Genomic DNA, 14,307 nt, shown 5'->3' on the forward strand with positions numbered 1-14,307 from the left:
TTTGGATTTTTAGAATGTTTGCAACTGCACTCTCAAATCCCCTCAAGTTCTCGAAATACTTCGTAGCATGCAAAGGCATTGTACACACATTTCGCAACTTGTCATTTTCTCGGCTGTCACAGAAAAAACTTCCCTAACCAACTAAAACTTACTAATGCATGCAATATTCATACAACAAACACATGCACATATATATATATATACATATACATATATATACACACACACCATTGGATGCGAAAACAAAGATTTCAAACATACTCCGTAAGGTGTTCTGGCAAGAATTCCGGTAGAACAAGAGGAGACACATTCCTCGTTGCACGCCTCTGCCTCATGGTCACATTGACGGGAAGTGTGAACAGCTCAGGGCTGTCACTTGGTTCGGGTGTGCCAGCTGCAAGTGGATATAGTATGACCTAGTTAAATAACTGCTTTATTTTTCTTGCATATATACAACACCTCTAATAAAAACCCGCCAATAAGAAAACAGTTTCACCGCAAGGCTGAAGCAATGAATGCGGTGACAACAAATTATGGCGTTATAAGAATTAAGACTTAGCAGTGAACTTGTTTTGAAACGAGTGTTTTATTTCCACAAAGCAATAGTTTAAGGGAATACGGCTGCACCAGGGCAAAAAGAAATTTTTGTAGTGTGTCATCTCAACATGAAGTACATAAATGGCAGGAGCACAGCATGTAAAAGGGTATACTAGCCACTTGCTACTAGCCACTTGCTACGCCCGCCGAAAAGGTGTGAGCACAACAGTGCTTTCAACTGCGCTCTTACAATCAAGGTTGCTAACTGCTGCTAAAGCGAAGCAACACTGTCTGCTAGGAATGAACCTACTGAAACAGTCTAAGTCATAATGCCCTTGGGTCAATAGCTTTCGCCACAAGAACCCGAGACTGGGTAACAGCTGCACCACTGGAAAAGCTACAGCCCCACCGTGCCCCCTGCTAGCACCACCTGTAGTGCTCATTGTACCTGCATTTTTTGTCATTCGAAATAATGTGCATTAAATTAATTCCAAATTCATAGGATATCGCAGGAGTTTGAGGGTGTGGAGGAAAAACCAGACGTGAAAACAGCTCAATTAGGAGGGAGGAGGCGTACTGACTTCATGATGTAGGAACATGATGTGGTGGAAGAAAATGCGGTGTAGGTAATCTGAATTCCCTTCACAGTGGCTCTCTCCTTTGTTAGTACTCTTGTACCCAAATTAAAAACCTCGTTCGAAAGGTTCAGAGCCAATCACAGTTTTATATCCTTTTGCAAGAGTGTTGAACATTACTGAGGTTATCCGCAGACATGGCAGAAAACTAACAACAGACCTGCACATGATGCATGCCTATACATTTATTTCCATGAGAGATAACTATAGCGACGTGAATAAAAGCAGTAAAATGTCTTTAACCTTTATGGCTTTGCCTGTGAAACGCCATAATATGAAAAATTATACACACCTCGTTGCTCGTATGGTTGTGCCAGAGTAAAACCACACAAGTCGAACCGAGGAGTTAGTCAACTTCATGTTTCCAGTCCAAAACTATTTTTTGGCGGAGTTACACAGGAGACATCAGAGCGGTACTGTTTTGAAGGATGTCTTGATCGCACAGGACAGTTTTATCGCTCTCTCAAGTACTGGCCTTATCGAGACTAACACTTGCACCTCGCCCTTATTTCTTGTGGCTTTTTTTATTATCAAGAACTTTGTGTCCCACAAATAAATTTAATCGCCTGGCCGTGCTCACGCCTTGATTTGGAACAGCCAGAAACAACAGCACATGAAAAACTGACACTACCAGGTCCTTACGGAGTACTCACTGTAATGTGCTGGCGTGTCGGGGATCGGGAAGGCTACTATTTTCTTGACGTCGATCGTAGCGCTTACCGGAGAATCGAGCTCTGAAGAGCTGTCATCTGGATGGAGGGATGAAAACCACACAGAAGTCTCGTTTCATACCCAGTTATGGATAGTCTTGAATAAATACTGCCTTAAAGGCTTAGCAATATGGCTCTGTCACCAATGGAAAGTCGATAGAGGTCAACTACACTCAAACCTCGAACACTGGCATTATGAACTATCAGTTATAATGAATTAAATTAAGAGTAATCTTGCAATATAAAGAGTAAGGAATGCACCTTTATAACAAATTTTCATATATCACAAACTTACTCTTTGTGTAGCATGACACATTGTTGTAATAAGGTTTGAGTATATAATTAACGGGCTCTGCAGAGCTGAAGTCAACAATTGAACTGCTTTACCAATATTGATGAAAATTGCAGAGATAGATTACCTCTGAATTTTAGCAACCTAGCATCATAAAAAAAAAACAGCTGTTATAGTGATTGATCAGGTATATCAACTTTGGAGAACCGTCTTTTTAAAAATAATAAAAATATCCAACTTTTTTTATAACTATGTCCATTTCAAGTGATTTGTAGTACAGGCTAAGGAGAGTCACACCCCTCTTTTGACATTTTTGTAAAGGTGTAATCCAAAGAGTGAAGATTTTTGTTCCTTGTTAGTGGATGTCAGACATTTAAATTTTTTAATGTGTTTGAAGATACTTTGTGATCAGAAAGGTACCCTACCTTGATCCTGTAAAGTTTGTCTAGAACCGAACCTTGTATGTATGCAGCTATTGGCAAAACAATTAGGAAATCACAGTTTTCCTAACATACTTTGAACTGAGAAGAAAGAGTTCGATGATCTTACAACATCCTTTGTCGATTGTCAAAAAAATTAAAAATCCAAATGACCTGCTGCGTAGTTAGGGCTGCTGCTCTGTGACAATCACATCCAATCGTCTTCCATTTATCCCAGCTGTCGAGGTGTGAATGTTGCTCACTAGAAGTGTTGATCACAAAAGAGATCCCCCGCTAATTGCAATGAACTATTTAGAGTGATATACGTGAAAGCTCGTTAATTCGCACCTCATTAATTCGAACTTTCGGGTTAACTCGAACTGATGGTCATGGTCCGGCCACAATGTATAGGCGTCTATGAGTTAACCAACTCGTTAGTTCATGCGCGCATCGGCTCCTCTATTGATAATTCGAACTGCGCGCCGCTGCGTGGTAGTATTTTTATGCTTCCGCCGCAAGCTTTTACGGCTCTACGATAGATGGCGCAAGGGCTGAGCGCAAATCAATCCAATCCAATCTAGTGCCTGGATACGTGGCCACGTGGCGTCATTGCACGACTGCGACAGGCTACGCGTGGGTGTTCTGTGGGCGACTGCGCGCGCTCTTCGCATCGTGTGGTGGTCGTGTTGGACGCCTCCCCGTGTGCTTTGTGTGCCACACATTCAGTCGCTAGGCCTCGTGTGCGTCAACGCTACGAAGTTGTTCAGTGCCGTGGGTTTTGTGACGGTGTTGCCTTCGACTGCTGGACCTAGCATACCGCACTTAGTGTACATGACTTCTCGCGGAAGAGGACAGAGCGCCAAAACGCTCAAGGAAAAGGTAGAAATCCTTTGTGAAGTGGACTGTGGGAAAACAAGCAAGCTTGAAATCGCAAGGAAGCATGGAATCCCAAAAAGCACTCTTTCAACATATATCAAGAATAAGAGAGCGATTGAGGAGGCCTACGCAACTGATGCGTTCACCGGCAGTCGCAAGAGGCTTCGCTCAGCGAAGCACCCCGAATTGGAGCGCGCAGTGCTCACGTGGATCAAGGAAACGAGGAGCCAAAACATCCCACTGAGCGGCCCTATCGTTATGGCGAAAGCAGCAAACTTCGCGCTTCGCCTCAACATAGATGATTTTAAAGCTTCGGAGGGCTGGCTTCATCGTTTCCGAGAGAGACACGAGATTGTGTTCCGCACTGTGTCTGGTGAAGGCAAAGAAGTCAACAGCGAGACATGCGCAAAGTGGCAAAGCGGTGCTTTGCAAGAACTGCTTCAAGAGTACTCGCCCCGCGATATATTTAATGCCGATGAAACGGCATTATTTTATAAGCTGCTGCCAAGTAAAACGTTGACGTACAAAGGCGACACCTGTGCTGGCGGGAAGAGAAGCAAAGAGCGCGTTACTGTCTTGGTCGCAGCAAACATGGATGGTACAGAAAAACTACCGCTGCTGATCATAGGGAAGGCCCTGAAGCCTCGTTGCTTCAAGAACATCCGCACACTACCGGCAGAGTATACAGCCAACAGCAAGGCATGGATGACGCGGGAAATATTCAAACAGTGGCTGATAAAGCTTGACCGCAAGTTTGAATTAGCTCACAGAAGCGTGCTCTTGGTAGTCGATAACTGCTCAGCGCACGTGGTTGATGTGGACTTGAAGGCGATCAAGCTCTCGTTTCTGCCGCCGAACACAACGGCAGCCTTGCAACCAATGGACCAAGGGGTCATTAAGAACTTGAAATGCTTTTACAGGCGCCACATGTTGGAGCGTTTGGTGTTGTGCGCCGCCGGTACAAAAGGCTACGACGTGACGCTGCTCTCGGCCATGCATATGTTGGTGCGGGCCTGGGATCAGGTCACGGCAACAACTGTTGCCAATTGCTTCCGCCACAGTGGCTTTTGTGTGGCCATTGAGGGCACAGCGGGCGAGCTCGATGAGCGTGAGGCCGACGTCATTCCTGCCGGACTGCGGGATGCGCTGGGGGACGTGAACTTCGGCGACTACGTCGATGCAGATCGCAGTGCAGTGGTCTGTGGCACTATCACCGACGACGATATCATCGCCCAGGTGACTGGCGAGGAAGCACTCGTCGTCGACGTGGGTGAGGACGAGGAGGATGAGGCGCCGACGCGTCCGACAGCTTCGGAGGTAATGGAGGCTATGCGTGTCGCGCGCCTCTTCTTCAGCTTCGAGGAAGATGAAGAGGATGCCTTCCGCCACGTTCGCGCATTGGAAAACAAAGCGATGGCAATCACTTTCAAAGAAAGGAAGCAGAAAGTTATCACAGATTACTTTCGCAAATAAATATTTTGTCTCATCTTCAAACAAACCGATCTCAATTCTTGCTGTTTTTTCAGTGAATTTCGTTAGTTCGAATTCGGTTTAATTCGAACTCATTGGGCATCCCCGCGAAGTTCGAATTAACGAGCTTTTACTGTATCAGCTAAGTATCACACAAAAAGACCATAACCTACTCAGAATTTGCATTAAACCAGCGGTGGGCAATCACTTGATACGTTCCCACCCACTTGAGCTTCGCTACCAATGAGCAAGTGACTTTTCCATTAGCAAGGCTAAATTTCTGCTTATTTAATTTGATTGTAGTCTGGTTCACAACAAACCGAAAGTCTCCCATAAATTAAAATCGCTGGATACAAGTTTTCCAACACAGACACATTCACCTAAAGGAGCCCTGACATCAAATTTCAAGATTGAGATGTGCGCATCGTTCGATCACTTGGTATGCATGCCGTATTTTTGCGCGTATAACCCGCACCAAAAACCCAAAAATTTCAGTGGCAAAGTGTAGGTGCGGATAATATGCGGGGTTTTTTCCTATAGTGCTGCTTCACAGCAATGCCTGTTGTGCTGTGAAGCCCCTTAACAGTGTAGCGAAGGCTACGGAGCGGTTTCCGCAAATTCGTGTTGCTCCGCAAGTAGCACGGCAGCTTGCGGCCGATTTTGGTTTTGCTTGCTTGCATCGTTGAAGTGTTTAGAAAAACATTTAGGGAGAGACAATTCGAGTGTTCAGTGTAAAATATCACTGTCACACCACAAGTATATTTTTTGGACGTTCGCGGCCGCTCAGTAACCCTCCACATGTCCCTACGTCCCGGACGCCATGTTTACTTTTAGAAAGGGCTTGCCGAAAAGGTGGTGCTGTCTAAGAAAGTTCCATAATAAAGTAAGTTCCATAATAAATAAAGCAGTATTTATTTCAGCAAGGCAAACGAGATATAGTGCCTATAGAGATATTATCAGTAAATTAATGTACTACTTTTTGACGCGGTAGCAGGCATGCATTTCGGTTCTGTTGTTTCCAGGGGGCTGTTACAGTGTACTAGAAGGGGTAGTGCTGTCAAGTTGTCGCCGAGTTGAGCACTCTTTACCTCGCTGATACCGCTAGTTCTCCACATCTCGACCCGTTCACCAAGCCTAAGTCTATCTGTTCTGTCACCATGAGTAACGTACGGCGGCAGGCCTTCACGGCACAGCAAAAGCTTAATATCATCGTCGTCGCCGAAGAATACAGAAATCGCGAAGCGGGAAGACGGCACGATGTGGATGAGTCCTGCGTGCGACTGCGGAGAAAGAAGAAAGAGAGACTACAAGCCGCGCACCACGACCGTAGGTCATTTTGTGGCCCCAAGACCGGTGCCTACCCTGAGCTCGAGGCGGAGCTAGTAAAGTTCATCGAAGATGTGAGAAGCAGGGGTCACGCCGTATCGACCGAGATGGCCCAAGTGGAAGCGCAGCGACTTCCGAGGAAGCTAGACCTACCTCATGAGTTCCGTGCGAGCCGCGGATGGCTGCACCGCTTTATGAAGCGGCAAGGGCTCTCAATCAGACGGCGGACTACAATATGTCAACGCTTGCCGGCTTTTTATGTGGAGAAGCTGCTCAAGTACCAGAGATATGTAATTGGCCTGCGAAAGCAACACAATTACATTTTCTCGCAAATCGGCAATGCGGATGAAACTCCTGTTTATGTTGAAATGCCATTGGACAACGATTGAGAAGACGGGCAGCAGTTCGGTGAGCGTGCTTACCGGCGGGAACACGAAACTGCGCATCACAGTCTTGCTTTGTGCCCTCGCTGACGGCAGGCAACTGCGACCTTTTGTCATCTTGAAAAGGAAAACTCTACCAAAGGTTCATTTGCCTGCCGATGTGGTGGTGCGCGCACACAAAAACGCGTGGATGAACAGTGACTTGTTCGTAGACTGGATCAAGACGGTATGGGAGAAGAGGCCCGGTGCGATGCTCGCAAAGAGGTCCATGCTCGTTCTTGACTCGTTCCGCGGCCATACAACTGAGGAAGTGAAGGACCGCCTTTCATGCAAGGGCACCGACTTAGTTGTTATACTCGGTGGAATAACGTCAATGTTGCAGCCTCTACATGTGTCGCTTAACAAGCCCTTCAAAGCGCATGTCAAGCGCTATTACGCCGAGTGAATGACCGAAGGCTGCTACGACTTGACGCCGACAGGACGAATCCGAAGGCCTGATATTGCCCTATTCTGCAAGTGGATTGTCGAGGCATGGACGGCCATTCCAGGTGAGATGGTGCGAAAAAGTTTCAAGAAATGCTGCATCACAAACAACATGGATGGAACCGAAGATGACCTTGTGCATAATAGTGAGGACTGCGGCTCAAGTGATAGCTCTAGCGAGAGCAGTGACAGTGAGTGAATTGTGACTGGCCTTGGAGACAGCGTATTCTGCTATGTGCTATGTTGCTTGAGCAGTAGCTTTTGTACAGCCTTTCCTGTATATTAAATGTGCGGGCAATACGCGATTATTTTTTTTTTATTTCTCAGTGAGCTGAAAGTGGGGGTGCGGATTATATGCAGGGGTGGGTTATACGCGCAAAAATATGGTAGGCCTTCTTGGCCAAATTTGAACGGCGTCCGTCGCGTAAAAGTTATTTTTTTGCGACGTCATACAGCGTAGAAAAGCTAAGGAGAAAAAACTAGAGATAGACTGCCCTGTGACATTGACACTAGTGCTACGTGTTCGGTGTGACACGTTCCACAAATACCAGCCTGAGTGACAATACGTTAGTAACGATGACGTCCACAATCTCCGAGCGTGTTTGGAGTCGACTTCCAGCCATGCTCTCACTAGTCGCTATCCTTGCTATGTTGAAGCATGCGTGCGATTCATCGTGTCACATCGACTGATTTGCGTTGTGCTCCACTGCGTGTGAGTACGATCATTCAGAGCGACAATACGTGCCAGAATGTCAGGGAACCACTGCGTAGTGAGAACCTGTACGTCGAGGCGCGGAAAAAGCGGAAAGTGCGTGGTGTTTCATGCCTTTCCAAGCCACGAAACCCAACGCAGCAAGTGGGTTGACTTTATATGCGCCGTTGGACAGAGGGGCTGGACGCCTGAGAAGAACAGCCGCGTTTGCTCTTTTCACTTTGTGGCTAGTTGCTACAGAGTAAATACTGTGCTGGCGAACCAGTTGGGTTTCACTGGTAGTACGAGACCTCTTCTCGAGGCCGAGGCTATTTTTACCGTGTGCCCTGCTGTAGCTGAAAGCAGCAATTCACTTGCCAAACGTCCGCGACATGAGGTGTGTAGTTGGTGTTCCTGAGCTCACCCAGTACAGCCGAGACTGATAAATACATAGAATTTAATGCGGAGCTTGTCAAGCAAGGATCGTCGCAAATCACGGCGATACCCAATTTCAGGTCGCTGTCATCATCACCTGCCGATGTTGACCGCGAGGACGGCGAGGATGACGATGTTGGCGACAGAGGCATGTCTAAGCATTCAGTGACACTGCTGGAATGACTGTACGTGCACTCCTAGACGACGAAACGCCAATGTGACGTCCCCATTTTTTGTGAAAGCGGCATCAGCTGTGCAGCGGCCTCGACATGGCCGCGAGGTAGCGCTGCCAGCACTACAATTTGGCGGGTTTTCCACCTATTTTGAACCACGTTCGATAGTGAATATATTATTATTACAAATACTCATTCATCAATCAGATGCGTTTTAGATCGCGAATCGCTACTAGGGGGTCGATAGCTACTCGACGCAAAAATCTTCACATGTGTAAATTTGATGTCGGTGCTTAAACTAAAAACAAACAATGACTTCATTTAGATTGACAAACTGCACTCTAAGAGCTGTGTTGCCTTAAGTCTGACTGTCATAAGTTCATTATTAATTATTAGCAGTGAAAATAGAGCTTGAAGTGCTATTTTTTAAATTTCACACTGTGGCGACTTCACCCGCATTTTCTTTTCGCACATTTTTTTGCATAACAGGCCTCATGTCGCGGCAAGAGTAGTGTTTTCATGACAGTGAAACTGTGCTTTACTAATACGTGAAAAAACAGTTTGCTCTTTCATGTTCCTTTAACAATCGGCATCTTGCCCACTTTGCAGCCGTGACTTTGTAAGAGACCTCCACGCCGACATCTCGAAAAAAAATTACTTCTTTATTGTCTTCTGCTGCACAAACAACCAAGCATCCTCAGCATTGTTAATGCACCACCAATTCAAAACAACTCAAATCTAAAAGCAATTTTTTTTCAGAAAGTCTCTAAATTTTATCCCTCCATCCTCCCTTAAAGCACACTCAAGCTACAGAAGGCTATTGCTACCTTGATTTTTCCGTTAATTGACACTGTCTAAAAATCAATACGTAGCACTCGAATTTGAATTTTTCGTCACCCCAAGATTGGCCTTCACCAGACCACTCAGAGCTTCACTGGTCATCAGAAATATGCTTGAAGTTTTGCAACCACATTTTTCTGAGTGATTTTTGGCAGCTTTCATGATTCTTAGGCATTGACATCGAAGTATGCAGCATGTACTTACCGTATCCCATGGCAAGACCTTTGCTGGGATTCCTGTGCATGGTGCAGTCCTTGAAAGGACTGCGGAACGGCTCAAAGTCAGGAGTCTTGAAGTCCGGCACTACAGGTGGGGGCAACGGGCTGTAGGAGCAACCACTTGAAAGGCTCGTGTCACTGCCTTTACGATCGGTTGGACTCGGGTTGCTCTTTGACCTGAAGGTTCACAGTAGCAGTGACAAGCGAATAGGTGAGGGTTGAGTAAGTTCATATCATTCAGAAGCAAAACTAAATTCTGAGGAGTCACACAGAAAATCCATTGTACGGTAAAACCGTAGTGGTAGGAACAGTGCTTGTACAAATTTTGGAATGATGGGAATTGTTTTTTGGTTCGGCAGAGGTTTACAAGCCCACAATGTAATCTAGTATGGTTGTTGTGTACCGATTGTCGCCCCGGGACGTTTGATATGAACCCCCGCTACGAAATACTTATGATATGGAGCTGCTCGTGCTGTTGCAGAATGCGCAACAAGCATGCACGGGTGCGTAAACCCAAGTGCGGGCTAGCGTGCCGCACCCCCAGTTCGTCAGAATATACCTTCCGTCACAGAGTGTCCTATTATACTAAAGGTGACTCTGGTGCTAGCGTGCATAGGAGATGTAACACACGGCACTTTAGCAAGAGCGGAAATGTTGGGTAGTCTACGAATTTGTCTAATATAAGTTCTATCGGCACAATTTGGCTCCATGTGGCCTCAATTCACTTGGCCGCAAAAAATTCAGCAAAGGTTAAGCTGTTACGCTACACCTTTTTGACTTTTCAGACTCGCCAATTGAAATCTGTTCAAGAAGTTCACAAGGGTGCCTTTCTTTTTTTTATTCAAAACAAAACCAAAACCCCAATAAACAAATTGACAAGCATATTCGAATCCCGAAAGCAAGAAGCCTAGGAAATCCGTGTAGTACCCATCATTACGATAATGGTTGAAAAATCGCAGTGCCAGAGTCCTCTCTAGTCCATTTTTATAAACTATGCCTTCAATGACATGTACTAGCCTTCAAGAATGCATGCACTAATTTTAAAAGCCTTAATGCACTTTCGTATGACTTCATATATAGATTACAGATAACATTGACGTGGCGCTCTTTTTTTTTTTTTACACATTAAGGAATGCTGTGCTGTCGATGTGGCAGCCACGTGTGGACAACAAAGGGGGCCGTGTCCTCGAGCATTGAGACATGCTATGAATGGTGGACAAGGAATGAAAGAGGAAGAAGATGATCTCGGCAAAAGAGCTACGCCTCAGAACGTCAACATGCACGACTGTTGGGAACACACAGACCTGCAAACTCTCCCATGGTGCTGGCATTGCCCTAAATCTACCAAAAAACCACCGCGGTAAGAAAATACTGTTCAGCCCCTTTATGAGGGACGTGCAACGGGCAGCAATTCTTGTCTTTTACATGAGGTGTCTTTTACACGCAGGGTACCATGCATTTCCCTATCAGCCCCTGTTTCAATGTAGGCACACTGGTGTTTCTAACACCCATTAGTCTGTTACATCAGTTTCTTTATGAAGGGGTTCAACTGTAATAACAACAAAGGACACTGCTTCTAAAATTTTCAGGCCTTCATTTATCACCTGCAAAGCGTTCCTTATTCACTTTCGGTGCAGTATTCTTGTGTCTTGCGGAAAAGCTAACTAGCTTTAGGAAGGCGCTAGTGTATGTCGCAGGTCACTACACACCCGATTCATAAATTTCACACGTGCGCACGGGTCGTGCATTCAAGACTGCAGTTATAATTGTTGCTGCCTGAAAACTTCACTAGAAACTATTCAAAGCAGTTCGCGACGTTGTGGTCCCAAGACGCAGTAACAAAAACATATGCCAGATTTTTTTTTTTTTTTTGATGCTCATACTCTATATTATCTGGTGATACGAATTACACGATTCGAATATTTTTGGTGAAACCGCAACATTCGTATCACAAATGTTTTACTGTATGACCCCAGGCACAGCTACTGCGCACTAAAACCGAGTTATGCATCTACACAGTTGCTACGTCGAGAAGAAATCACTAACTTGAACTGCTGAAGTTCGCCTAACCAAACGTGTAGCCCAATCCTTGCTCATGTGAATAAGGATCACTTGAGAGTGGTCACTAGCATTACTGTGCCATCACAAGCACGTGGTAAACTGTGGTGCCATTTGAAAAAAACTATTCCGAAGCATGGCATAGCAGGACATCCCGAATCACTGTTCGCTACCCTCGGTTCTTCAATACACACCTAAATTTAAACGCATCACTGTTTTCGCATTTAACTTCAACTGCAGCACAGATTCCGTGGCCAGAAATCGGACCCATGCATTTATGCTTAGCGTTAAAAGCTGCCATGGCAAGAAATGACATGTTGATGGCATGACTGTGCTAGGCGCTGGGCTTGTTGGCAATTACTGCAATGCTGTAAGGGTTTTGGAGCCGACAAAGAATGAAGTATTGTGTGTATAACTGCCTGAAGAGTCTTTGGCCCTACGCTTGATATGGCGTCGATCTGTACCACACAAATCGGCAAAATAATCACACATTTGAAGATCAGATAATACTATAAACTTGAGTACTCATCCAGGCACAATGTGCATAAATCCATAAACTTAGGTACTGATCAAGGCACACTGTGTAGCCCATTGGAGGAAGGATTTTGCCGCAGCAAAATCCTTCCTCCAGTGAAAAGAGTTTGAATTGAAAGGCTTTTATATGGGCTTCCAAGAAAGGTACTTCGAAGCACTGGCACAGCCATTTGTTGGAAATCAAGCCACTGCCACCACTGATGGGCACGTTTTGCTTCACAGTAAAGCCGTATATGCATTGAGAGCAAGTTTGTGCTCAGAAGGAAATACTAATTAACGCATTGTGAAGTAGACAAGGAACCCCTGGCAACTGCCATCGACTAGAATGCACACCCACGATTACAAAATGTGAATATAGCATAACCACACAAATGCCTTGGGTCTTCCACCGCCATGGCTCCCCCTCCTGCAGAGCAATGGCGTCATTGGTATTCCAAGCGTTGTTTTGTCAAACAGTGCTTCAAAAAAAACGTCAAACAATAAAATAAAAACATTCTAGCGCCATCACACTTCCACGTGACTTGATCCCCTTCAGACGACAGTTATGATAGACTCAAAATGTGTCTCAACACGACACACTCAACTTCATTGCACTATACCGCATTCTAGTAGAGGAAATGAGGTAACCTGCTGTTATGTGCACATTTCTGTAATTATTTGTCATTATCATCTCATAGTACATCTAATTATAACACAATTACCTATATTTCATTGCTGCACAAGAAGAACTAAACTCTAGGCTCACAATATACGTATGCCCAGTTTGCTTTGCAGATGGATGTTTACATTGGTCCCGGAACGAGGCATGTCAAACAATCATTAGACATGGAAACGTCAGCACAACGACCCTGTTCGACAACACGCAGAAGAATTACTTTTAACTAGCTGTCCATAACAAAGCCTGTGCAAATGCACACACTACGTTTCAGGCAGTTTTAAGAAACACGCGGTGCGCAATGTGCTCGCGTAGTTTACGTGTACAGCTGCACACACCATTGCTAAAGGGGTTATATCGTCCGGAAGCCATTTCTTCCCAGTAAGCGTTTGTGCTTACAGGCAAAGGCTGCTTTAAGAGGATGGGCATAGCCTTTATTTTTGTAAGCTGGCTTTCGTATGTTACGCGTTGCAATGAAGCCTACATTCAAACCGCACTATAATGAAGTTAAATGTTGCATAAAAAAGTTCCCTATATCTGAAAATTCGTTATAAAGGTATATATTCTAAACACTCTATTGCAAGACAATTTTTCATTTGCTTCGTTATAAACGATATTTCATTATATCCAGGTTCATTATATCGAGGTTTGCGTGTATTCATAACCACGGCAAAGTCATCGTTGATGTGTCATGATAGACTTGTCACAGTGGTTTTAACTTTAATGGCCACGTTTGCAACTTAGCCTTTCATACCAGTCTGCACTTCACCATGTGACCACTTTGTTGCATGACAAGCCACCTTTGCAAAGTTAAATGGCTCCCAATATTTTCATTTTTATTCTTACAAAGAAAAAGTTCCCCGAAGAATAGCTTAATCAAACGACACAGCTCACAGCCATCTCCTCACAGACTAAAAAGTCTGTGAGGAGATGGCTGTCAGCTGTGTCGTTTGATTTTACACGATTGTCGTTTGATTTTACATTGATTTTACATGATTGGTTAGTGCATGTACACACACACTAACCATGCAAACACATAAATGATATTACAAACACCTCGAAGAGGTCTAATGCAGTTTACTACTTCGAAGTTCAGAACCACCGATTAAAGCATTCAGCAATATACTATGCCAGTTTTCATCACTTTCAGCACAGAACCAAGTATATTTTATTCTACACCACTGTAAAGACTGAAGTATTCCGTCGAACTGCAAAAAATGGCTTTGAAAGCTCACCTCATAGGCGTGTACATTTTTGCCTCAATACCAGCCGTCAGAGCTTCCGAGGTTTCACGCATGCGGTCCCCTGCACATGGCATCAGAAACGGAGCATACCGAGTTCACTCGATTTCTAGATCCACCCCATCTATCGCACCTGTCCTTTTCACCTCCAGAAGCGTTCTACATGATGCAGTGCTTTTGACTGCTACTCTATTAGTTCAGCCACACCCTAAACACTACTGAATGGAATGTCTTAAACGTTTCCCGAACACCTTTCTACACTGCTTATCCGCTTGACAACTCCGCTTTCGAGCTCATACCATCCCATCACTACCTGGGTGTAACTAGCACT

At 44.9% G+C, this 14,307-nt stretch overlaps 1 protein-coding gene across 1 annotated transcript in view; it reads right to left on the reverse strand.

Moving 5' to 3' along the window:
* The window catches only part of LOC142817908 (uncharacterized), a 37,698-nt gene extending 23,660 nt beyond the window's left edge, over positions 1 to 14,038 (reverse strand). Inside the window, exons 1-4 of the mRNA XM_075895860.1 lie at positions 13,971 to 14,038; positions 9,475 to 9,665; positions 1,826 to 1,921; positions 262 to 394 (exon numbers count right to left, since the gene is read on the reverse strand). Coding sequence (XP_075751975.1) covers positions 262 to 394; positions 1,826 to 1,921; positions 9,475 to 9,665; positions 13,971 to 14,032 — 482 coding nt within the window. The 5' untranslated portion in view covers positions 14,033 to 14,038. The remainder of the gene's footprint in view (positions 1 to 261; positions 395 to 1,825; positions 1,922 to 9,474; positions 9,666 to 13,970) is intronic.
* Positions 14,039 to 14,307: the final 269 nt, after the last annotated feature.

The sequence above is a fragment of the Rhipicephalus microplus genome, chromosome 5 (assembly GCF_043290135.1).
Source record: "Rhipicephalus microplus isolate Deutch F79 chromosome 5, USDA_Rmic, whole genome shotgun sequence".
NCBI lineage: Eukaryota > Metazoa > Arthropoda > Arachnida > Ixodida > Ixodidae > Rhipicephalus > Rhipicephalus microplus.